Source organism: Odocoileus virginianus, chromosome 21 (assembly GCF_023699985.2).
Source record: "Odocoileus virginianus isolate 20LAN1187 ecotype Illinois chromosome 21, Ovbor_1.2, whole genome shotgun sequence".
Classification (NCBI taxonomy): Eukaryota; Metazoa; Chordata; class Mammalia; order Artiodactyla; family Cervidae; genus Odocoileus; species Odocoileus virginianus.
This window is the reverse complement of record NC_069694.1, coordinates 72840-99495: the sequence shown is the minus strand read 5'-3', so window position 1 is coordinate 99495 and position 26656 is coordinate 72840. Positions and strand designations below refer to the sequence as shown.

General features: G+C 39.4%; 2 protein-coding genes across 2 annotated transcripts in view; one reads left to right on the top strand and one right to left on the bottom strand.

The window, feature by feature from the left end:
- CNGA1 (cyclic nucleotide gated channel subunit alpha 1) overlaps positions 1-1376 on the bottom strand; it is a 60459-nt gene extending 59083 nt beyond the window's left edge. The window contains exon 1 of the mRNA XM_070451930.1: positions 1082-1376. Coding sequence (XP_070308031.1) covers positions 1082-1106 — 25 coding nt within the window. The 5' untranslated portion in view covers positions 1107-1376. The remainder of the gene's footprint in view (positions 1-1081) is intronic.
- On the top strand, positions 585-26656 carry NIPAL1 (NIPA like domain containing 1). Its single transcript, XM_020912589.2, has 6 exons — positions 585-729; positions 9311-9571; positions 16763-16819; positions 20015-20105; positions 21791-21951; positions 22476-26656. Exons 1-6 carry the CDS (start codon positions 684-686, stop codon positions 23090-23092), a joined length of 1233 nt encoding a protein of 410 aa, XP_020768248.1. The 5' UTR covers positions 585-683; the 3' UTR covers positions 23093-26656.

Sequence of the window (26656 nt, the reverse complement as noted above, 5' to 3'; positions counted from 1 at the left end):
TTTGAGCACTGCCTGTCTTTTAGGGTTTAGGGCAGTAACTACATGATTTAGGAAAGGGAGAGATGGAAGGTGGGAGTTTGAAGCCTAGGGACTTAGGGAAAAGCTGATAATGGTACAAAACAACAAACTCTCTTCTCAAGCCCCCAGAATAAACTTCACTTGGTAATCAGAGCAGAATCCCAGGGGCCACAACTTCCCTGCAAAGCCGCGAACACCCAAAGCAGAGCCCTCAGAATCCCCCGGCAGAAGGCATTTCAACCAGAGGGGAGCCTGAAGGGGGCCTTAGCTCAGACTTTTACATCACAAAATTCCCCGGGAGTTGACCTGGCGATTTCCACGCTCCGAGAGACGCTTTACCCCGTGAAGTGTGCCTGTGCTTCTGCTCTGCTTGGGTCCAGCAGCGGTCCCGAGGGGCCGTCGGCGAACGCCCCACCGTACCTGCGCCGGCGGACCACAGCCTCCGCCAGCTGTGGGAGTCGGCACCCAACCCCGCGGCTCGGGGGCGTTGCTCGAGGGGAGGCCCCACCCCGCCGTCCCCATTGGCTGAGGCTGTGCGGGGCCGGGGTCTGAGCGCGGCCGTCCGAGACCCCGCAGCTCCGCCGCCACGCGGGTACGTGGGGAGCAGGAGCAGACCGGGTGCTTGAGGAGCGAGCTTCTGCGCCTGGGAAGCCCCGTCGGGGGCCATGGGGGGACAGGTGAGGCTGCCGCCCGGAGAGCCCTGCCGAGAAGGTGAGTGTCTGCTCCGGGCCGGAGGACTTGGCGTCCGGGTGGCGATGAGACCCGGCGGGCGGTCGCGGGTACTTGTGGAGTCTAGAAAGGGAAACGCCGACTTTTAACGTACTCGTTCCTGCATTTATTCATTCACTTAGCTGGTCAACAGATATTTATTGGTGCCAACAATATGCCAGACTCTATGGGAATGCCTGAGTCGAACCAGAAATACGTGGCTTCCCACTCCCACTCCAGAAGACAGGTCCACGTAAATTATGGAGAGCTGAATGTCTTGACGGGGTGTTCAGGGTGTTGTGGGAAGACTCCCAAGTTTCAGACGAGAAAGACGCTTCCAATGACTCAGACTTACTTCCAGAGTCCGTGGTCGACGTCATCCCGCCGGCAGAGGGCGCGGCCGTGGTCCCGGCGGACTCCCGTCTTGCGCCCAGCGCGGGCTTGCGAAGCTCAAGCAAGGTGGAGGGTCAGGCGCCCTGGACACCCCCGGGGGAGGACGCTGGGCACGGCTGGGCTGCCCATCTCTCTCCTCTTTCTTTGAGAGGTGAAAACGCTCAGTAGCCTCGCGTCTGCCTCGCTGCAGAGTCCCTTGGCTGCTTGAGGCGAGACCGGAACTGGGCGCGATCTTTGTAGCTTTCTCATTGCTCTGCGGCCTGGGTTTCTGCCCCAACCCTAGTCGGGTAAAGTCTTAGGGCGCCGCCCCTTGCCCTTTGCTCATGGGCTTTCTACAACTTCAGTACCGAAGGCACGTGTAACTCGGGATGAAACTAAGAACCTGGGGACCAGGCGGGCGGGGAGGGGGCGCGGGCGGACAGTTTGTATCAGCTGAAATCACAGTTTTCAGTTTGTACAGAGTCCAGAGGAAAGCTGATTTCTGGTTTACCCAGTAAGGATGTAAAGAGGGAGGGGGCAATGAGAGGCGTGGCAAGAACTCTGCCTTCCCAAAACTGCGGGCAAATCCCCAGAGTTTCTCTTCCTTTGGCTCTCCCAGCTTATTCCTTGCTGTGGAGAGGTATTGTTTGTTTTGTTTTTAAGTTAGAAGTCAGAACGGTGCCAGGAAGAGAAAGAACGAACACAAAGAGTAAAATGCCTGAACAGTTCACAAACCATTAGAAAGTTGTGGTTTTGGAAGTGTTTGAAAGTGGTTACGAAGGCAGTAGGATCTAGAATTATTTCTTAGATAGTCATTCTTTGTCTAAAGAATTCCTAAACCAGTAAATCAGACTGTTACTAACACGTCCACTGATACTAACACGTCCACCCTTGTTTTCCCAGGGTTCTGTAAGGAGGATGTGTGAATTACCCTGCCTATTTGAACTTAGGGATGATTTTCTGCTCTGCTCATATATTTAGTTCCAACAAGAAATGTTCAAGCTCCATGTTTAATTGTTGTTTTTTAGTCATTAAGTCCTGTAAGACTCTTTGTGACTCCGCGGACTGTAGCCCACCAGGCTCTGTCCGTGGAATTCTCCAGGCAAGAATACTGGAGTGGGTTGCCATTTCCTTCTCCAGAGGATCTTCCCGATCCAGGGATGGAACTTGAGTCTCCTGGTTTGGCAGGCGGATTCTTTACCACTGAACCACCAAGGAAGCCCTCCATGTTTAATACCAAGGGTTAACTGTGGTAATTAATTGTGTGGGACTCTGGTGGCATCACGAACTCAATGGACATGAGTTTGAGCAACCTTGGGGAGACGGTGAAGGACAGGGAAACTTGGCATGCTGCAGTCCATGAGATCACAGAGAGTCGGACACACGACTGAGCACACAACTGAACAACGACTGGGGAAAAAGACTTGAGAAAAATCAGAATTGTTATCAGTGAAACTTCCCTGGTGACTCAGTGGTGAAGAATCTGCCTGTAATGCAGAAAATGCAGATGACTCCAATTCGATTCCTGGATCTGGGAGATCGCCTGGAGGAGGGAATGGCAACCCACTCCAGTCCTTTTGCCTGGAGAATCCCACGGACAGAGGATCCTGGTGGGCTGCAGTCTGTGGGGTTGCAAAGAATTCGACATGACTGAAGCGACTGAGCACACAGGTAGTCTTCTCAGCCATGACATCCTCCTTAAGTCTTTCTTTGTCTGTAAATTGAGAATAATTCCTGCAGTTTAGAGTTTGAGGAGTAGATGCAGGTGGGATTACATATGAAGCAAACACTTCAGAGTCTGACCTGACATGGAGTAAAGGATCAATTTTTCATTTGTTCATTTATTCAAATGACATTGACCTAGGTCCCATGTGTCAGACATTGACCTAGGTTCTATCAATAGAACAGAGAGATTTGCAAGACAGTCTGGGCCTAGAGGCCCAAATAATTGAATAAGTGTTCATAATTAGGAGTCAAACCAAGTACAAAAGTATTTGAGACTTTGTTTTTTTGTAGGTGCCCATCCGCAGTCTCTGGCCTCTTAGATGCAATGGTATATGTTAATGATTCTGAGATTTTACTCTTTAAAAAAACATATAATAAACATTTCTCAAAATTCCACCAAATGAATATAACTTTTATTAGCAGGGCAAGCTGTATTTTCTATACAAAATATAGCTTCTTTTATATTACACTAAAATATATTTTCTCCAGATTTCTATAAGAAAGTTAAAAGCATAAGTTTTTTTTTTTTTCAAGTTTAAGTGCTCTAGGTGCTGAAATTTAAGTGCTCTAAGCTAGCAAAAATTCTTCACTAAAGGTTGTTCAGAAAACAGTATGTTATTAATTGCAGCAGTTTATGTAGGAAATCTGATGATCAACAGTCCTCATAGAGTATTTGGCTTCCAAACATACTGATAGTAGGATGATCTTGTTTAGATATACAAATTTTTAACTTTAAAAAAAATCAACAGTATCTGCTCAATTTTATTTGGATTAATTGAAATATTGTGCTTCTTACCCAGTCCTATCACAGTTTATTTCCAAACTTCCAGTTTATAGCAAAATTATTTCTCATTCTTATTTCTGCTCCAAATTTTCTCTCCATTTCTGCTCCAGATTATTTCTAATTCCTATTCTACCCTCCTTATTCTTATCTTTTTGTTAGTTTTCTCAATAAAATTGTCAGTTTCCATGAGAACAGAGACCTGTTTACCTGTCTTGTTGATCACTGTCTCCCACATTCCTGGAAGAGGCCTGGCACACAGAAAGTATAATAAGAATTTAAGTGTTGACGAATGGTTACCTAACATGGGGCTTTGTATGGTAGTTTGGGCTTCCCGGGTGGCACTAGTGGTAAAGAACCTGCCTGCCAATACAGGAGACACAGGAAATGTGGGTTTGATCCCTGGGTCTGGAAGATCCCCTGGAGAAGGAAATGGCAACCCACTCTAGTATTCTTGACTGAAGAATCCCATGAACAGAGGAGCTTGGCTGGCTACAGTCCCCTGGGTCACAAAGAGTTGGACACAACTGAAGTGACTTAGCACACATATGGTAGTTTGTTGAGTAAATAAATGAAATAGATCTGTGGATATACAATGTTGTTACAAAGCCATAATTAAGCTGTAAGAGGACATTTGTTTGGTTGGCAGTGTTAAATTGTACAGTGGAAAGTGAGAAATTAGGTTGGAAAGGCAGAGAAGCTTTCTAAGGAGGTGAGAGTTCGCTAAGAGAAGGAGTCAGGCATACCAGCCACTACTAGGACAAAGTAACAAGTGAAGACTGCTTACTTAAAAGCGTCTAAGGTCAGAAGAAATTAATCCTATTAAAGAAAGAAGGGAGAAAATTAGGAAATGAGGTTACAGAGATACATGGAGGCAGGATTCTATAGGCCATTTTAGACTGTGGTGGGGATTTTGGATTTTTTCTGAATGGAAAGGGACACCATTGTACAATTCTGGAAGGAGAAGTGACACAAAAGGATGGACTTAACTAAAGGCTTATTTCACCCGAGCTTATGTCTTACTACTCTGACCTCATCTCATACCATCTCTCTTCTCTCATCAGCCAACCTGGCTTAAAGTTCCTTTCATCCCCCTCAGGAAAATTCCCACATCTGGGCGTTTGCATTTGCTTTTAGCACAGTTTTTTCTAGTCAATGCTCTCTTAAAAAGTACTCCTTTATGCTGCTTTTACTGCTTTCCATGGCAGTCAGCACGTTCTGTAGTTTTTAGGTCACTTGTTTATTTCCCCCATTAGATGACTGCAGTAGAGCAGGACTTTTACTTTGCTCACAGTTGTAACCCCAACTTCTAGAAAATGCCTGACAGATGGTAGATACTCAATAAAAATATATTGAATCAGAGAATGAAAGGTGTTTCAGAGAATGAGTGAGAGAGAGTAATGCAACATAATGTCAGAGGTGAGCAAGCTTCAGAACATGTAAAGCTCTTTAAAAATTAGAAATTTAAATTTTGTTATAACTGCCATGAAAAATCATGGGGAATTAAGCAGGGGAGTGTTGTAATCTGATTCACACTGGCTGATATTTGGAGAATAAATTGTAGGAGACATAAGAGATTTCATTCATTCTTTCCTTTGCTAATATAAACAGGCAAGTGTATCAGTCAGCTAGGGCTTTGCCTGGTGGCTCAGCAGTAAAGAATCTGGCTGCAAGGCAGGAGATGTGGGTTTGATCCCTGGGTCGGGAAGATCCCCTGGAGAAGAAAATGGTAATCCACTCCAGTATTCTTGCTGGGGAAATCCCATGGACAGAGGCGCCTAGCTGGCTACAGTCTGTGGGGTTGCAAGAGTCAGACACAACTTAGCGATTAAACCACCAAACCACCACCGTCAGTCAGCTATTGCTGTATCACACACAACCCAGACTCTGGGATGCTCAGGCGTCTGTTGTTGCAGCTCCCAGGCTCCGGAGTGCAGGGTCAGTGGTTGTGGTGCACAGGCCTGGTCCTCCGAGGTATGTGGGATCTTCCGGGAACAGGGATCCACCTGTGTCTCCTCCATCGGCAGGCAGATTCTTCACCACTGAGCCACCAAGGGAGCCCTAAATTATTCTCTATAGACAAATTAAGACTTGAAAAAACTATTTGAAGCATTTCATCTTTGTATAAACAACAATAAATGTTAACTGACTTTATTTATTTGTACTTTTTGTTCTTATGTTTCTGAAATAGAATAGTAGTCTGGGAATTGGATTATTTGGCCTTGATTTTGGCTGTTGCATGGCTTTGCCAAGTCACTTAATATCTTGGCATCAGTTTCTTTAAGATATCTTCCAGATACAAGTGCCTGTGAATTTAGAGCTGGTCCATCAGCAATATTTATGAACTACCAGAATTATAAGTAAATTACTCTGGGAATGAAGATAACTTATTATCAAACCCAAAAGTATTGAAGGTATCTTTAGACTCATTGAGTCAAACTCCCTCATTTTAGAGATGAAGAAACTGAAGTCAAGAGTGATGATTCAACTTTCCCAACATTATAGATGATTAGTAATGGAGTTTAAGGTGGGAAAAGGCATATAATCCTATACAAAATTTGACTTTGTTGTTAAATTTTTAAGTGTGTGTAAGAAGATACTCATACCTGTACCTAGAAGATACATCTTAAGTTGAATCATATGAAACTGCTATTTTTTGTTGGGTCAAAAATTGTCAAATATCATCAACTTTATTTGGTTTAACATAATTGAGAACATTAGCAGTACTGTTTGTAAAAGCAAAAAACACTGCAAATTACCCAAATGTCCACAAACTATAAAATAGAAAAATTGCTGGTGAGGTAGTCATAAAGTGGAATTCTATAGAAGAGTAGGGAAAAAAGCAAACCTTACAGTCAGAGCATCAAGAACGATAAATTTCAAAAGCAAGCAAATCACCAAAGAATGCATACTATATGATTACATTTTTAGAAAGTATAAAAAGAAGAAAATGAAACAATTTATTATTTAAAGATATAATCTTATAGGGGAATTTTTTTTTTTGGCCATTCCCCATGGCATGTAGGATCTTAGTTCCCTGAGCAGGGATTGAACCCATGTCCCTTGCAGTGGAAGCTCCAAGTCTTAACCAGTGGACTAGCAGGGAAGTCCCGGGAAATCATTTTTTTTTTTTTTTGAAGCAAGGACTATTAGACAGAAAATCAGATTAGTTGTTACCTCTGAGGGACAGTTTTTTACTTATTAAATTAGGTGGTTGATATGTTGGTATATATTATTTTTTCTTTATAACTGACACATATTTCCTAAATGTTATTCAATATTTAAAACAATATATCATAACATTAAAGAAATGATACATGCTCTTTGCTGACAGGAGTATAAATTGGTATAGACACTTGAAAGGGCTATTGGCAGTGTCTATTAAAATGAAAAAGAAGGAATGTAATAGATTTTCTGTGTTAGATAAAGTTTGGATTAAACTCCTGGAGAATTACTTTGCTTACTCTAATCTTAAGAAGCTACCTCAGTTTTGAGATCTCTAATTGCTCAGAAACCCCCAGTGTCCCTGCCCACACATTCTGCTTCCTCCATCCGTCCCCTCCTGCCCTATAGCACTCCAAACCCACCTACCCACCAGTCACTCCCTCATTCTTTCATATGCTCCCCAAACATAAAACAATTTAAGTTCTAAGGTCAGTAACTAGACAAGATTTTATTATTTTTCCTGCCATAAAACTTACAACATTAATGTTCATTTACAATGAGAACTTACAAAAGGCAACAAAGATTATTTGCGTTCCCTTATCATCCTCTGCCCCCACGCCCCCTAAAATGTTGGAAACAGTTTGCTGTGTAAACAGTTCAGAAGGAGTATTGTTTCACTGGAATGTGGTCCACCCACACTGTTTCCAGAGTTAAAGTTTTGGAATGGTTATGTTAACTACATAGTAAATGATACTGATGCAGCCATGGAATTTTCTGTCCAGTTCAGTCAGATGTTTTCACAAAGATGCATGTAATCAAAATTCTTACTACTAAAAATTACCTTGGTAGTAATTGGGGGTTAGATGAGATGAACAGTGTCCAGGACTAGATTGCTTGCAGCTAGCTTATGTGAAAATTTGCAGCAGCTCTTACTGAAACAACCAGCCTGAAGAATTCCTCAGTTACGGTAAACTATCCCTGAAGTAATATAATTCTCCTTGGAATATTTAGAAGTTTTGTTTCAGAATTTATCCTGTATCTCTGAATCAAAGTTGGTTCATTTTCAAATTACAGAGATAAATGCAATAATAACCATGAAAAAACTGAATCCGATCACTTTACCTTTTGCTGGTCTTGCACTTTATAGCTGTTCCTCAGCTCTATGTGTGGCAGCGCGCACAGAGCCCATGCTGCTTTCAGGGCTTCCCAGGCGGTGCTAGTGGTAATGGGCCTGCCTGCCAGTGCCCGAGACAGAAGATGCTCAGGTTCCATCTCTGGGTTGGGAAGACCCACTGTAGGAGGACATGGCAACTCACTCCAGGATTCTCGCCTGGAGAACCCCATGGACAGAGGAGCCTGGCGGGGTACAGTCCATACAGCTGCAAAGTTGGATGTGACTGAAGCAACTTAGCACACATGCACGCACGCGTGCCGCTTTGCCCCAGAGGCACAGATCCCACTGTTAAAGTTTTGTTTCTAAGACAACATTTAGTCAAACTATCTTTTGTTGTTTACATGCTTTCTTAAGATTTTTGAGATGTAAAGCTGACTTTATTTCACTGAATCCTAAAATTGTAGTTAATTTGTCTTTGCCCATTTTTGTTCAGGGTAAGTCATGCTAGGAAAATATGCCTTTCAAATGGAAAAAAGTTGAAAAGATAGAAAACTTAGTCAGGGGGTCACTGTGTTGGTCACTCCGCTTTTCAAGTGGAGAATCGATTATAAAAAATCTCTTAAACAGTATAAAATGTTTTCATTCTGTGTTTTAATATTTAGCTCCCCCCTCCCCCAAAAAAGGCAGTTATAATAATGGGTCTGGTTCAGTGGATTTACATGCTTATTTGAATCTTCTTCAAGGGGAAAAAAAAGGCCTACTGATATTTAATTCATTTTTCTATTAGAGTCTGTTTTATTAAGGAGGAAGTGAATTAGACTTGAAAACTTGTTCTATGGGGAAAGTGGTCTAGAACACTAGACCCACTTTTAAACAGATTTTCTGAAATGCACATCAAGTGGATTAGCTCCGTTTCCTGTAACGTGGTGATTTTTAGTCTGGTGGGGCTGCTGTGCCCTTCCCTATTTTCGGGCATTATACACACACTGCATGATGCTTTCTGGGAAACACACTGATGGCGTGAAGGAGAGAAGTGGATGTGTGGGGTAGGGAGCTGTAATGAACTGCTGAGCCCAAGCCAGTGCGCACAGCTCTTTGATGCTCCAGCAGGCTGCTGTTGGCTGAAGCGAAGAACCAAGTATTGCTACACTTTCCATTCAGTAAGAGGAATCCAGACTTTGTTGTGAAGTCTGTCATGCTTGGATGACGACAGCTAAAGCACTTTGAAAACACTGTGAAGAACTTGTGTGTGTGAGACCAGCGGAACGTGTCTGCCAACCCATGGATCACATGCTGGAGACGGCCCATCAGGCAGTAAAAAAAGTGTGTCAGTAGAGAAAGAAAGTTTCTATTTCTTGGAGAAAGAAAGAAACTGCTAACGCGTCTCCCTTCCGTTGGTTGACGTCTCCCTCTTTCCCTTTGTCCAGGCTATGTGCTGTCCCTGAGCTGTCCGAATGCCTCCCAGGCTTGGTGTGCGATCACACGTGTGTCCCGGCTGCTCGCCTCTCCTGTCCTCTACAGGGACCTGAATTCCAGCGTAACCAACCTGAGTGTTTCTACAGAGAGCAAATACAGCCTTTATATAGGCCTGGTACTGGCAATAAGTTCCAGCATTTTTATTGGCTCCAGTTTCATCTTGAAGAAAAAGGGCCTCTTGCAACTGGCCAAAAAGGGTGTCACTAGAGCTGGTAAGAGATAGATGCAACTAACGAATTCAAATTTCTAATTGCAGAGATAATCCTATTGTAAGACTGCGGTGCTATGAGAATTTCAGAGAATTTCACTGTGTCTGTCTTGCCCCTGTCTCTGTTCTCAGCAGTTTCCAGGATTGAACCAGTTGTGTCTCCTTTAGGGTGAAACTAAAACTCAAGAAGTTTAGAGTATGGAATGAGTTCTTCTTTCATAGCCTTGTTGTTCAGTTGCTAAATCATGTTTGACTCTTTGCGACCATATGGACTGCAGCATGCCAGGCTTCCCTGTCCTTCACTGTCTCCAGGAGTTTGCTCAAACTCACATCCGTTGAGTCAGTGATGCCATTCAACTATCTCATCCTCTGTCACCTCCTTCTCCTCCTTACTCTGAGGTTTCAGGATTTACAGTCAGATCAGGCTAAACACATCAGGGGGTTTTCTTTGCGCTCAGAGTAAAATCCAAACATCCTTCCACAATCTCTGACCTCACCTCCTGCCCAAAGTGTCCCATGCCACCTCTCCAGCTTCATCTTCTGCTACCCTGTCTGCAGCCTTCTTTTCTCTGGCTCTTGGAATTTACCAATTTCTTTCCTACCTCAAGAGACAGGGGTTCAATCCCTGGGTCGGGAAGATCCCCTAGAGTAGGAAATGGCAACCCACTCCAGTATTCTTGCCTGGAGAATCCCATGGACAGAGGAGCCTGGCAGGCTACAGTCCATGGGGTCAGCAAAGAATCAGACATGACTGAGCACAGCATGGCTGGGACAGCTTCCCATCTCAAGGTCTTTTCCTTTGCATGCAACTCTCTTCTCCCTGCCCATCATTTGGTGACTCATCCTTCAGACTTCACCTAAAATATATTCACTCCAGAAAGGCCTTCTTGACCATCCTCTTTGGGACAGTCTCACTTACCTCCACCCTGCTATTATTGCACTTAGGGCTTCCTTCAGTGTCCCTGGAATAATTTGTCATTGTACATTTATTGTTTATTTACTTGTTGTCAACAGGCTTGTTTATTGATACTAGATTCACAAAAGCAGGAACCTCCCCTAACATAGAGGTTGGCACCCAATAAGTACTGTCAAGTCAATAAATAGATAGCAGTAGAATTAGGTTACTATTTGCAGTGACATTTCAGAAGCTGTTAGCTCAGCTTGACTGTCTTTCATTAGCTATGAATTTTCTATTCATTCTTATCAAGAATAATGTCTTTAAAAAGCTAAATATTGTTCTAAGATCCAAGGAGGATAATAAGTAGTTATGAATTGTGCAAACAAGTTTATAGAAGAGTACTGTTGAGGGAACACTGATTAAAATAGTTTAGCATTAAAAAAGATAGACAAAATGAAAGATAATTGAAAAATCAAATAAGTCCATGCAGCAGTTTATTACACAATTTTTTAAGTGGCATTTCAGTCCACTACAGAAAGGATGAATAATTCAATCGAAAGTATAGAGACAACTGGCAAAAACTAGAGGAGAAAAATGTAAGAGTTCTACTTTATACCATTTTTCACAGTAGATTTCACATAGTTTAAGTTAAATTTAAAATAATTTTTTTTAATCCTAAAAGAAAGTCTTCCTAAGCATAAAGATAAAGGAGGAAACAATGCTATATGAAGAAAGAGATTAAGTGAATTGACCAAGAAAAATCCTACTTGAAAACACCTTTAACTGAAACTGAAAAGGAAATGACATGTGGGGGAGAAAATTTCAAAATATATGACAAAGGGTAGTTAGGATCCACCATATATAAAGAGTGACTATAGTTGATAATCTCAGGAGAAGGAAATGGTAACCCACTCCAGTATTCTTGCCTGGAGAATCCCAGGGACAGAGGACCCTGGCAGGCTACAGTCTGTGGGGTCTCAAAAAGTCAGACATGACTTAGGTGTGACTAGACAACAACAATAGTTGATAAGAAACAGATTAGTACCTAACAGAAAAAGTCAAAGCACATAAACAAGGAACTCACAGAATAATTGTAAGTGGCCAATAAACATACTTAAGTAAATGTTAATTCACTAGTACCCAAAGAGATATCAACTATGTAACAGTGGGCTCCGGGTTGTTGCCTACTATTTTAACAAGATTTGGTTTTTCTTTAAAAAATAATGCCCTATGCTGCTAAGGGAATTTGAGAAATAAATAGCTTTCTCAAACATTGCTGGAAGCAATATAAATGGGTACAAACTTTCCTGAGAGAAATTTGGGAAAGCTTAAAATGTTACCATCTTAAAATCTAATAATTCTGCTTCTGGGAATTTATCTTAAGAAGTGAATGAAACTACAGTAATCAAAACAGCATCATATTGGCACAAAAACAGACATATAGATCAATGGAACAGAGATAACCCACACATCTACAGTCAGTTATTCTATTATAAAGCAAACAAGACTATATAATGGAGAAAAGACAGTTTCTTCAACACATGGTATCGGGATAACTGGGCAGCTACATGTAAATCAAGGAAATTAGAACATTCCCTCACAACATATAAAAAAATAAACTCAAAATGGTTTAAAGACCTAATTATAAGATGCGACACCATAAAACTCCTAGAGAACATAGGCAAAACATTCTTAGACATAAATTATAGCAATATTTTTATATCAGTCTCCCAAGGCAAAAGAAATAAAAGCAAAAATAAACAAATAGGACCTAATCAAACTTAAAGCTTTTGCATAGCAAGGGAAACCATCAACAAAACAAAAAAGACAACCTATGTAATGGGAGAAAGTCTTTGCAAACAGTGTGACCAACAAGGAGTTAATATCCAAAATATACAAATAGCTCATACAACCTAATATCAAAACAAATAACCCAATCAAAAAATGGCAGAACACTTAAATTTTTCCAAAGAAGACATTCATATGACCTACAGACTCATGAAAAGATGTTCAGTATCACTAATTACCAGGGAAATGCAAGTCAAAACTATAGTGAGGTATTCTGTCACCATGATCAGAATGGCCATCATTAAAAAGTCCACAGACAAATGATTGGAGACGGTGTGGAGTAAAGGGAACCTTCCTATACTGTTGGTGGGAAGGTAAACTGGTATAGCCACTATGGAAAACAGATTGGAGGTTTCTTAGAACACTAAAATTAGAGTTACCATATGATCCAGCAATCCCATTCTTGGGCATATATTCAAAAAGACAAAAACTCTAATTTGAAAAGACATGTATATGCCAGTGTTCAAAGTAGCACTATTTACAAGAGCCAAAGCATTTAAACAACCCAAGTGCCCATCAAAAGATGATTGGTTTAAGAATATGGGATATATAAATATAATGGAATATTACCCAATCATAAAAATGAATTAAATCTTGCCATTTTCACCAACATAGATGCACCTAGAGAATATAATACTAAGTCAAACAGAGAAAGACAAATATATATTACTTAAATGTGGAATCTACAAAATAATGCAAATGAATATATATATATATATATATATATATATATAAGAGACCCAGACTCACAGACATAGTAAACAAACTTATGGTTACCAAAGGGAAGCGGATAAATTAGGATAAATTAGAAGTATGAGATTAAGAGATACAAACTACTGTACATAAAATAGATGAGCAACAAATGTTTATTGTATAGCATATAGAGCTACGTTCAATATCTTGTAATAACCTATAATGGAAATTAATCTGAAATCTATATATGTAAATGAATCACTTTGCTGTACACCTGGAACTAACACAATATTGTAAATCAAGTATATTTCAATTAAAAAAAAACACACATCCAATATAACCATTATGGTCTATAAAGTAAAACAGTAAAAAAAAAAAAAAAAAAAGAGTGAATAAGAATTCAACCTAGATTTACATATCTGGATGTTTGTAATATTTAAGGGTTTTATATAATGATAAGCAAAAACTAGGAACTATATATACATACATATATGTATATATATATGTACACTCTATGTTTGAGTGTCTGTATGGTCTCATACATGTTAATATACCAGACTTTGGAATGTTCAATTATTAATTAAGGGCTGAGAAAGTATTTCTGATACTAAGTTTTTAAAAACAGCATATGAAATCATATTTTAATATTCCAATTTAGTTATTTGCAAATTTTGTAAGGAGAAAATCATAAATAAGCAGTTAATTCATGTGGTTAAGGTCAAAAATTACAAGAGTGGGAAGATAATTCTCTGAGTATCTTAGGAAAGGTTTTTGTCCTTTCAGTAGGCTAGACACAAGTAGATTCAAGGGATTAGATCTAATGGACAGAGCTCCTGAAGAACTATGGACAGAGGTTCATAACATTGTACAGGAGCTGTGATCAAAACCAACCCCAAGAAAAATAAATGCAAAAAGGTAAAATGGCTGTCTGAGGAGGTCTTACAAATAGCTGAGAAAAAAAAGAGAACTGAAAGGCAAAGGAGAAAAAGAAAGATATATCCATCTGAATGCAGAGTTCCAAAGAATAGCAAGGAGAGATAAGAAAACCTTCCTAAGTGAACAGTGCAAAGAAATAGAGGAAAACAATAGAATGGGAAAGACTAGAGATCTCTTCAAGAAAATTAGAGATACCAAGGAAACATTTCATGCAAAGATGGGCACAATAAAGGACAGAAATGACATGGACCTAACAGAAGCAGAAGATATTAAGAAGAGGTGGCAAGAATACACAGAAGAATGATACAAAGAAAGATCTTAATGACCCAGATAACCAGGATGGTGTAGTCACTCACCTAGAACCACACATCCTGTAATGTGTGGAAGCATCACTACAACCAAAGCTAGTGGAGGTGATAGAATTCCATCTGAGCTATTTCAAATCCTAAAAGATGATTCTATGAAAGTGCTGTATTCAATATCCCAGCAAATATGGAAAACTCAGCAATGGTCACAAGACTGGAAAAGGTCAGTTTTCATTCCAATCCCGAAGAAAAGCAATCCCAAAGAATTCTCAAACTACAGCACAATTGCACTCATCTCACACGCTAGTAAAGTAATGCTCAAAATTCTCCAAGCCAGGCTTCAGCAAGACATGAACCCAGAACTTCCAGATGTTCAAACTGGATTTAGAAAAGGCAGAGGAACCAGAGATCAAATCACCCAACATCCGCTGGATCATAGAAAAAACAAGAGAATTCCAGAAAAACATCTGCTTCATTGACCATACTGAAGCCTTTGATTGTGTGGATCACAACAAACTGTGGAAAATTCTTTAAAAGATGGGAATACCAGACCACCTTACCTGCCTCCTGAGAAACCTGTGTGCAGGTCAAGAAGCAACAGTTAGAACCAGACATGGAACAACAGACTGGTTCCAAATTGAGAAAGGAGTTCATCAAGTGTGTATATTGTCACCCTGGTAATTTAACTTATATGCAGAGTACATCATGGGAAAATGCTGGGCTGGATGAAGCACAAGCCGGAATCAAGATAGCCAGGAAGTATCAATAACCTCAGATATGCAGATGACACCACCTTTATGGCAGAAAGCGAAGAGGAACTAAAGAGCCTCTTGATGAAAGTGAAAGAGGAGATTGAAAAAGCTGGCTTGAAATTCAGCATTCAGAAAACTAAGATCGTGGCATCCGGTCCCATCACTTCATGGCAAATAGATGGAGAAACAATGGAAACAGTGACAGACTTTATTTTCTTGATTTTCTCCAAAATCACTGCAGATGGTGACTGCAGCCATAAAATTAAAAGATGCTTGCTCCTTGGAAGAAAAGCTGTGACAAACCTAGACAGCATATTAAAAAGCAGAGACATTACTTTGCTGACAAGGTCCATATAGTTAAAGCTATGGTTCTTCCAGTAGTCATGTATGGATTTGAGAGTTGGACCATAAAGAAGGCTGAACACTGAAGAATTGATGCTTTTGAGCTGCGGTGTTGTGAAAACTCTTGAGAGTCCCTTGGACTGCAAAGAGATCCAACCAGTCCATCCTAAAGGAGATCAGTCCTGGGTGTTCATTGGAAGGACTGACACTGAAGCTGAAACTCCAGTACTTTGGCCACCTGATGCAAAGACCTGACTCATTTGAAAAGACCCTGATGCTGGGAAAGATTGAAGGCAGGAGGAGAAGGGGACGACAGAGGATGAGATGGCTGGATGGCATCACTGACTCGATGGACATGAGTTTGTTGTGCAAGCTCCGGGAGTTGGTGAAGGACAGGGAAGCCTGGCGTGCTTCAGTCCATGGGGTCTCAAAAGAGTCAGACACGACTGAGCGATTGAACAACAACTGCACGAATTCAGTTTCATGGTGCCAAAAGGTAGAGAATAAGTAGAGTCCAGCTGGCTAACACTAGTTGTTCTCTCATTGACTATCCAAAATTTCAAAAGCTCTTATCTCAACCATCTTCTTTCCTTTAATGTCTTCATTATGTACCAATCTAATTTAATATTTATTGGGTTCTGTCTTTAACTCTGGCCAAAATAAAGCATTTAGGGCTTATAATACTCTCTATCTACACCTCTGAATGGCATAAATAGTTTAGACAAAGAATGTCACCTTCCATATCAGTAAACAAAGGATACTGCTGACATCAAGGCATTAGCGACTGCCCCCACCAACAGACAGTGCACCCTGAGGGGATTCAGGATGGAGAGCACTGGATACTGGCCCTAAATGGTTAAGGTGCATACCAAAGGAATGATTCCAGTGAGCCAGACTCCTGCATCTTCCCATACAAATAAAAGTGCTAAATTCATTTTTTTAACTTAACAGTAATCTTTTGATGTTCCAACTATCTTTTTTTTTCTTTTTTTGCAAAACTCCTATATATCCTGGCTCCTCCCTTTCCTATTCAGAGCAGGCCCTCAGAACTATCTGAGAGGCTGCCTCCCAGACTTAAGTCCTCAGCAAATCAACTGAATAAAACATAATTCTAAAAAAAAAAACCCATAATTCTCAGTTTTTAGGTTTGCATTTTTTTTTGAGTTGACAATAATAAACCTCATGACTAATTTTCCTGCAAATGAAGAAAACTTACTTTCTGTAGAAATCAAAGGCAACATAAAGAAAACTTTAGAAGATCTCTAGAAATGACTGAGTAAGTAAGCTAAAAGATGAGATATACTGAGTAGGCCTTAAGTGTTGCTTTTTCCAACCATATTCCAGTACCTTTTATAGAAGTTAATTCCCCAAACCCTCTTCTTCCACTTTAGAACTTAATTTCTTTTTCATCATTTTCCTAGGACAAGGTGGACATTCTTACCTCAAGGAATGGCTCTGGTGGGCAGGATTACTCTCAAGTGAGTCCATAATGCCAAGAATAGTGTTTGCTTGCAAAGTGATGAATAAATTACATGCAGTTGTTCAAACTGATCAATTTATCCAACTGGTAAGGCTGGCAATTAAGTCTGGAAGTTTTTGTGTGGGCATAATGTCTTACATATAAAGTAAGTCCTGTGAATTTAGAATTAATTTTTACTCTGGCTTCCTCCCACCTCTGTGTTCTCAATGCTGTGTTGGAATGCCTGGGAAAACTTACCATTTGAAATCTTATGTTTTATCACAAACTTCTCCTTCTCTTGTATTTTATTCCCCATAATAATTAATGAAAATGCTTCCCTCCTGCATTTCCCTGGCTCCTAATTCTATACGTGACTATTCTAGATGCAAAGAGTGGGTAACTTTCCTAGCAAGGACCAAAACGTGGATAAAGGAAACTCCCCTTGGGCTGCTTAGTTCTGAACAAACAGAGAGGAGATGAAAATTGTCAGCATTCTCCCTCCTCCTAGACTTGCTGGAGGATTAAATGAGACTCTGTATGAGGTAAAAGCATTTTTATTCATGTGATGTCCAGAGAGAAGGCAGTGTTATCTCTCAGGCACTTTTGCAGATTTATATCTCCCTCCTAACTCCTCTGAACTTTCTCAAATTTCCACGCCTTAAACTTCCAGAGAAAGGACCTCATAAATTTTAGTTTCACACACTTGCCAGCCATCTCCCTCTGCAGCCAGAAGCCTTTAAACTTCCATCCATTTTCCTGTACCAAGTAAAACATTTCAGTATTTTTGAGATCCTCTTAAAAGAAAGAATTGGATAACTTTTTCTTAAACAAATGGTGGTATCTAAAAGGCTTGTTACCGCAAAACTGGGTTTCACCTCTTGGCAGGTGTCAAAAGATAACCAAACCAAAGATAAGAAGGAAGAATTTATTACTTGGAGTAGGTAAGGAGAATTCTGGAGCTCTTTCCCAAAGCACTATCTCCCCAAACAGCAAATTGGGAAAGTTTCAAGTTCAAAGTATGTGCATATTCATAGAGGGCTTGAGCAGAGGAGAATTCAACATAAAAATGGGATGAAGGTTGGTAAAATCCAAGCTAAAGCTTCTGTCTTATTGATAGAAGTCATGAGGGTTGGGCAAATTCAACATCATCCCTTAGGTTCAAGTGGATCTAGTGGTGGAGGGGTTTTAAATTCTGCAAAATAGCTCAAGAAAGTACTTTCTTGAGTACTAACCTTTCCACCGAACCAGAATTGGGAGTCTTTACAACCAATTTATCATCTTTGCTTTTGTTACTTTTCTTGCCTGATAACAGTTTGTCCTTTGGTTCCTTTAAGATCATTAATTACTGAGGCCTGTCCATGGGCAAGCACTGTGGCCAGGCTTAGAGCACACGATAGCTTAGGCCTAAAATGGCTTCTTTTATGTCAAAAAAGCTGTATCTGGTTCTTTCCCTCCGGGAAACCCATACCCTATCTGCTTACAATGGTGAACAAAAATAATTTAAATTTATATAGCTTTTTTTTTTTTTTTCAATTTTTAGGGTGTTTTCACATTTGTTTTCTTACTTCATTTGAATAACTGTTGTCAGGGACTATACTGGGAAGATTCCAGATAAATACTTGGATGATTCTATTTCCTTTACTCTCTTTCTCATATCTTCCTACCTTCTACCTATGCAATAGAAAGTGGAAGAAGAATATTATATGGCTACATTTGTAATTGTATTCTCACCATGCACATGGTTTCTACAAGTATTGAAGAGAGAAAAGCATTGTCTTCAACATTAGAGATTTTTACCTAGAGACAAACATACAGTACTTCATGAAGTCAGTATTTTCCTGGAAAGCTATCATGATAAAAATATAAAATAATGAGGTATTCAAAAAAGCTTATGTTGATGAAAAATTAACTAGTCAATCTAAAAAAGAAATGGAAAATTTTCTTCAAGCCAAATTGAGAATTATAACCTGAGAACAGCCTCTCAGCAAACTCTTCTGCCCATTAGAGATCAAAGCATAGTTGTATAAATTTTTCTAGACAGGAGGCTGTACGTTAAATGATGTATAATGAACACTTTACACCATGCAGAGATGCATTTACAAAGAACGTAGTGGGCCCTTCAAGATTAAGGAGGAGGGATATCTGCTGAGGAGGTCTGGTTAACGCACAGACACACTAAAAGGGAGAGGGGAGGCCCAAATGGGAAAAAAAAATTATGTTTACGTTTTTCTTGTCTTTCCATAAAATATGAATTTTATTTCATTGCTTACGATTCCAAGAAAACTACCATTGTTGCTGTTATGCACAGTCTCCTAATTGTTCCATTCTGTATGATTCTATTTGTTTTATGATGTTTCAAAGCTGATTACTCTTGCAGATCTGGCTGGGGATGGGGTAGGGACTGGGAGTGGAGTGGATAGCAGCCAGAGGGAAAAAGTGTACTGGTGTCTTTTATCTGTTCCAGAAGCTCTCTCAACAAGAAGTATATGCTTGGCATAGTTGCGGTGTGAAATACTACATTCTGTGGGCAAGCATTCAATTGTGACCCAGCAGGAGAATAATCTGCCCTCAATACAAGAACCCAAGTCTTAGAGGGATTTTCCGTTGCTCTCAAAGTCAATTGCATCCCCCTATCTCATGGAAGTCTGGAGTTGCTCAGATAAGAAAAGGCTTCCAGGAGCACATTGTTAGGACTTGAGCTACTAAGATACTGTTACTTGCTTGTAGATCCCCTGCAACCAGGGGTGCCTGACTACACAGGCCTGTGGGTATCTCTGCCTATCCCCTGCCTGGACTGTACACCTCTAGAAAGCATTCTAATTTTACAGGTTGCTTTATTGTTAATTTGCCCAACAGTAGGTATTCTTGAGCAAACAGTAATTCTCTGCTCACTTCAAATCCTACCTCTACCAGATTTCATCAGAGTGACCAACTATGTTTCTGGTACTAAAGTAACTAAAATCTTTATTGAAGGTCTTTTAAAATAGATATTTCCCTGTCACCACTTTTTGCATTAGTGAGTTAGCATCATCAGGTAATTATGGTTTATCTGCAACCTTTTAATACCAAACTTTCCCCCCCTTCCCTAAAAGAAGTTAAATCATTCCTTTCCATTAGATATGAGTGTCTTCAGGATAAAAGACTACTGTTTTGCATGTGTCAGTTGTTGAATACATGTGCCCATCCTTAATTAACACTGCTGCTTGCTTTCCAGTGGGAGCAGGAGAGGTTGTGAATTTTGCAGCTTATGCTTTTGCTCCTGCCACTCTGGTCACCTCACTGGGCGCGCTGAGTGTTCTTGTAAGGTACGTGAGCAGTAAGGAACTTGGCTTCTGTAGAGATTTTAATACCATGATTCACATCACCCACAAGAAATAGATGACTAAGCATATCTCAAAGCAAAATTTTGAAAATCACAAAAATAATTTAAGATTTCACAATTAATAGCAGTAGAAATAAGAAACGGAGTGTCTTCCTGCCAAACTTAAGGTAATTGTGTGTTTTCTTTGTGATGATTCAATGAAGCCAAGCAGTTTTTCCCCTCTCACCTGAACAAATTGCCACAACCCTCTTAATGCTTTCTGTTGTCATAGTGGTTAATGACCATAGTTATCAGAGGATTTTAAAAAGCATGATGTTTGGGTTAAATTTCAGCTCTTCCTAAAACTCTTGCATTGCTGCTGAATACTTCTGTATGGAGACATCTTAGTTTCTTTTAGTCCTGCAAGCAGGAGTCATTTTCCTGTCAATAGAAAGTGGATCTAATATATCTGAGTTGACCATTATAATACCAAATGAATGTGTTCCATGAGCCCATGAACTGTTTTATTTTGTAACTAAGCAACTGTTGTGTTTGTTTTCTTTTCCTTTTATCTCCATTATCAACCTCTAGAAGAAGGTTTATGACTAGGCCTACCCACTGGTGGGAGTGCCAGGGCATAAGGAGAAGAGACCACAGCCGACCTAGTGGTTGAAGAGCAGGATGGCATAATCTGTGTCCATTGTAGTGCCAATCTAGAACTTCCCGAGGCCATAGCAACCAAAGTAGTGGGAGCATTGGATAGGTGAAAGTATCAGGGCAATAGCAGCTGGTAAGGAAATATTTTAGTATTCTGACAACCCATTTGGTTGTACTTGTGTGTACCAGCTAAACACTAGCCCGGAAGAGCAGAGTTAATTCTTCTTTAGGCTTATATCTTTCTTTGAAGCCTTCATGAGCATGCATGTTCTAAATATATCATGCCAGTAAGACGTAAAAATGTCTTCTACTTTGACTTTACAAGAGAAGATGGGGAAATTGAAAACAAATTGTGTGGGACCTCTTAGAAGGTCATGGGAAATTTTCAGGTGTACAGAATGCCTATTATAATGTTTTAGATATAAAAGCACTTAAGCAGATTTGATTAATCATCTTTCCTGAGTTTTAGTTAGTCAGAGTACAGATGTATAAAATAAACTTACAGTTACCAGAAGGTGAAGGGGGAGGAAGGAATAAATTGGAAGACTGGAACTGACATATACACACTGCTATATATAAAATAGACAACTAATAAGAAGCCCCTGTATAGAACAGGGAACTCTACTCAATACTCTCTAATGGCCTATATGGGAAGGAATCTGAAGAAGAGAGGGTATATGCATATGTATAACTGATTCACTTTGCTGTATCCCTGAGACTAACAGAACATTGTAAATCAACTATACTCCCATGAAATTATTTTAAAATAGCAAACTACCAATGATTTTTAAAATGTTAAAGTTTGACAAATGGTAGAAATTTTTCTAAATACAAATTTAGTAATATGTAACAAACTTCACACACACATAAATAAAGCAAGCAAGCTAACTGGGGTTTTCAGTGTCACATGGCATATTCCAGTCAGTTGACAGAGATACAGACTGGTGCACACCACAGCGTGACAGCTGAGCTGCTGTGGAATCCAAAGGCAATTGAATAAGAGTGATTTTTTTTTTTTTATTCTTCCCACAGTGCAATATTGTCTTCCTACTTTTTAAATGAGCAATTGAACATTCATGGGAAAATAGGCTGTATATTAAGTATATTGGGATCAACAGTGATGGTTATCCATGCCCCACAAGAAGAGAAAGTTGCTACTCTGCATGAAATGGAAATGAAATTGAGAGACCCAGGTCTGTAATTCAACCAAAAGAGACACTCAAATTCTGCTCCACTTTCTCTCCTCATCACATGAGTTTGTATTAATATTGTAATATGCTTCCTGCAAGCCCGTCTGTGGGTTGAGACATAGTAAGGTTTGACTGAGTAGTACAAGCCTTCTGAAAAGGTGCCACAACTTATTTTTGTGCCCGTGCTTCACTTCCACAGAATGACGGGAAGAGATGGGAATTGGAGAGGGGAAAGGCTTATATTCCAACCCAAACTTTGACATCTTCCTCATTCTGAAAATAAAGTCAGTCAGGCAATACCTGCTTTACCTTACAGTGTTATCTGTGAGGTTCAAATATGTCTGTTAAAGCCCATTGTGAGATATCAAAAGCCATGCAGTACCATGTTGTTGCTGTTCCTGTCTTTAATTCAATCATAGTTCTCTTTCTAAAACACTTATGCTGCTAAACTCATGACTAACAAGATTTCACAAAGACCTGACCCTGTTGGCATTTTCTGAAGCCTAATTCTTTTCTCCTTCTAACAGGATTTATCTGCTTTGCTGTGATCATAACTGTGATCTCCTTGGTACTAATTTTGATTGTGGCACCCAAGAAAGGACAGACCAACATATTGGTCTACATATCAATCTGTTCATTGATTGGAGCCTTCTCAGTTTCCTCTGTCAAGGGCCTGGGCATTGCCGTGAAGGAACTACTGCAATGGAGACCTGTTTATAAGCATCCCCTGGTCTTCATTTTGTTGGCTGTACTTGTGCTTTCGGTGACGACACAGATCAACTATCTCAACAAGGCCCTGGACACCTTTAATACATCTCTTGTGACTCCCATTTATTACGTGTTGTTCACATCCATGGTAGTGACTTGCTCCGCCATCTTATTTCAAGAATGGTATGGCATGAATGCTGGAGATGTCATCGGGACTTTGAGTGGGTTCTTCACCATCATCAATGGCATCTTCCTTCTACATGCTTTTAAAAACATTGACATTACCTGGAGTGACCTGACATCCACTACTCGGAAAGAAGTCCTCTCTGCGAATGGCAGTGAAGACAAATATGTCTTACTAGAGAACACAGACTATTCAGCCCCAGGATTCGATGATGACATTACCTTGTATAGCAGGACTAGTCAAAATCCCTAGAATCCTGGACTTTAACCACCAGGAGACACTTGGAGAGGAGAAGGAATCCCTGATTCTTGAAAGAAATATTAGGAAACCTGGCATTTTTAAAGTTCTAACTAATAATGTAGACATGAGGCCAAATAAAGATGCCTGCACTTTTGGCCGTCACATTTGAAAAATCAAAGTTTTGGTCCTTCTCCAGAAGACTTCTGCTGTTTTTCATTTCTGCAAGCTTGAAAGACTTCCTAAACATGAAAGAAGTCAAAGAATTAGATAACTCTCAGAATAATCTCTCTCTTCTGGTCACAGTGTGTTTGGCTCTGCCAGGTGGCTCTTCATTTCTTTGGCTGCTATTCTTAGTCTCTCAGTAATTCATAGGTAAACTCAACTGTGTACTGATAAGCAGAATATCAGTCTTCACTCTGTAATGAGTCACAGTTTCAAATTATTAAGACTGAGAAGCGAGATCACTGATGCTTCCCCTCACTCTACAGCTTCCTTGTTTCTAAGTAGCTGAAGGGAAGATGCTAAAGAACATGCACATGCTGGAGGTCTGCTCGGTGGTATGCTAGATGTGCAAGACACATGTGCCCATGAAGGGCTTATAAGCTGTGATTTATTGATACATCATAGAGGTTTATTAACAATTAAAATGGGACAATGGAAGAGAGAAATACTTAATACCTTAGGTAAATGAAACTTTTTTTCCTTTCCACAAAAACAAATGCACATGATTATGTTAATGGGTTCTTTTAATTCAGACCTGAACAACATAGGACACAATTGAGTTTCTGAAGAAGTACAAGTGGTTTCGGCTTTGGAGTTCTTTATAGTCATTTTGTTCTCTACTTTTATTATTATTATCCCAAATGTCATTTTTCTTTTTGATGTAGAAACTTTCAAAGAGTAAATGCTACATTGTTTTAGCATTATATTGTACACTTCAATTTTTCTCAAAGGTTTAATCCCCAAAGGGTGGGTTTTCCACAAACTAGAAACAAATAGAAAAATCTTTATGAAAGACCTGAATGAGTTATCATAATTGTCCTCTTGAAATCTGGCATTTTCACCTTTATTAAGGAAATTATTATTGGTTACTAACCTTTTAAAAAATATGCATATCCTACCACAATAAGTGGTAGATGTCTTTTTCTGTTGAATTTCATCCTGGCCATGCTTTCCATACATTTTATTGTAATTATCTGGGGAGAATAGGAAGGTGGGTTAACTTCTTAGAAAACAAAATACTAAGACCTCAAGGACTAGTACAGGGAAATATATTTTCATGTTAAAGCCTGCATAAAATTTTCTTATCTCACTCCAAGTGCATGGGAGAAGTAGCCATTTTGGTGGTCTTTACTGTTTGTCGGTAGATTACTCATCACTCATTGATTTAATGGAAAAGAAATTGGCTGTATTATTTCTAGACCAAAGTTATTTCTCTCAAAAAAAATCCTAACCCCCAAATTATGACATTAAAAACAAACAAACAAACAAACCTTCAGTTTGACTGGATTTTTCTTCTCTAATGTCAAATGTTATTAGTTTTATTTGTTTGTAATCTAGCTCAAGTCTATCCTGGGTAATAGTAGTAGACTCTTTTTTTTTTTTTTTTTTGTGAGATCATTCTTTTATTGTTCACACACATATCTGCTATTGATACTCACTGAACTTTCTCTAACGGGGTCCAAGCTCCCCGTAGTAGACTCTTTTCTTCAGAATTCCATTAAAGTGACTTGAGCATTTCCACAGTTTTGTTGAACTATGACTGACGTCCACAGTGATGACCTGAGATGATTGCAAAGTTCTAAAGTGCTGGTATAGTCTCTTTGGCATAGGGCTTCCCAGATGGCGCTAGTGGTAAAAAAAACTGGCCTGCTAATGCAGGAGACAGGAGAAACACAGGTTCAATCCCTGGGTTGGGAAGATCCCCTGGAGAAGGGCATGACAACCCACTCTAGTATTCTTGCCTGGAGAATCCTATGGACAGAAGGGCCTGGCAGTCTGCAGTCCATGGGGCTGCAGAGTTGGACACGACTGAAGTGACTTAGCACACAGGCAGTGTTGAGTGCAATTCAGTGCCTTCCACATTTATGAAAATTGATAATCCATGAAAGATGCATGGGTTGATACCTCAGGTCAAATATATGTTTAATCTGTTGATTGCTGTCTCATCTAAAATGTATATCAGATACATAAGTTATGAACACAAGCTTGTAGAAAACGTGGTTTTTAAACAGGTAGTGGTTGAAAGTTGTAGAAATTCATTTAAAGTTTTTCTTTTTTTCTGTTGAAAGCTGTTGCTTTCTCCAGGACACCTTCTTAGTGAGCAAATTCATAGCATCCAACCTGAGGCCAAGGTAGTCCTCCACTTAACTGAATCTTGGTTTCAGGTATTTCCTCAGTGTCACCTGTTACAAAGCTTTGCCCTTGGTATATTGTGCCCAGCTTGAAGGTTCCTGGAATACAAGAAACCATGTGTACCCTGGGACGGATAATGAACTGGTGTTGACACATATGCCCAGGAGAAAGTCTCAGGAAGATCTAATGAGGTGAAACATATTGAGAAACAATGAAACATTTGAAAAACTCTAAAAATCTCTGGTGGGCATATGCATTGAAAAACCAAAATGCTGCAAATCCAAAACCCAGAATACTTTTTCCCAAATAGGAAGATGTTGTCCAAGGAGGAACAAAATGCTGGATCCCTATATTCAGACTAACTGTGTTAGTCTTAACTGGTACTTTCAAATGTATATATTTTAATATATATACACTTTATCTCAGATAGCTTAAGATTTATTATGTGAAAATCTGTACATGTATCATCAAGGATCCCAAAACTGTCTTCACATAGCCAAAAGGAAAGCCTTTCCTAAATCTGTAAACATAATAGTTTCATTTTATTTTCTAACTTACAATTTTATTCTTAGATCAAAGGTTAATTATTTAATTTGTAGTTCAGATTTCCAAATGTTCATAAAAGCCTCTAGATTTGGCAGCATGCAATTAACATTTTTGTTTTAAGAGTATGAAGTCAAATATACGTATATGGAAAGCACTCACATTTATCCCTGACACTGAGGCTTTCAGTACAATTCAGTTCTCTCTGAAACGTAATTCTCATAGCCCTAATGTGAGACTGATAAGGACCGTCCGTCGTCACTTTTCATAAACTCTTTTGTTTTCAGTTTGTCACTTTAGTTCATTTTTAATAATTCAAGTGAAAAGGAATTCTATTAGTGTATTATCAATACAAAATGTGAGACAGAAATGTTTTTCTTAATAAAACCAAACTATATACAGTTTTCACATCCCAATAAAGCTTTGTAGAAAATAACTTTCATCAATATAAATGACATATTTTCAAATATTTAAAAAATTATGATCATGATTTCTATGTTTCTAATGTTTATAAATACTGTGCATTTTAGAAAGTTTACAACTTTTAATGTTTCTCTATATCTTTTATTTGTAATAAAATAATGTGGCTTACTTATCCTTGTTGGAGTTCCATTTTGAGTTTCTTGAAGTTAAGTTTATGTCATGGCAAAATTAAAAAGAAAAGTTTGAGGTTTAAAA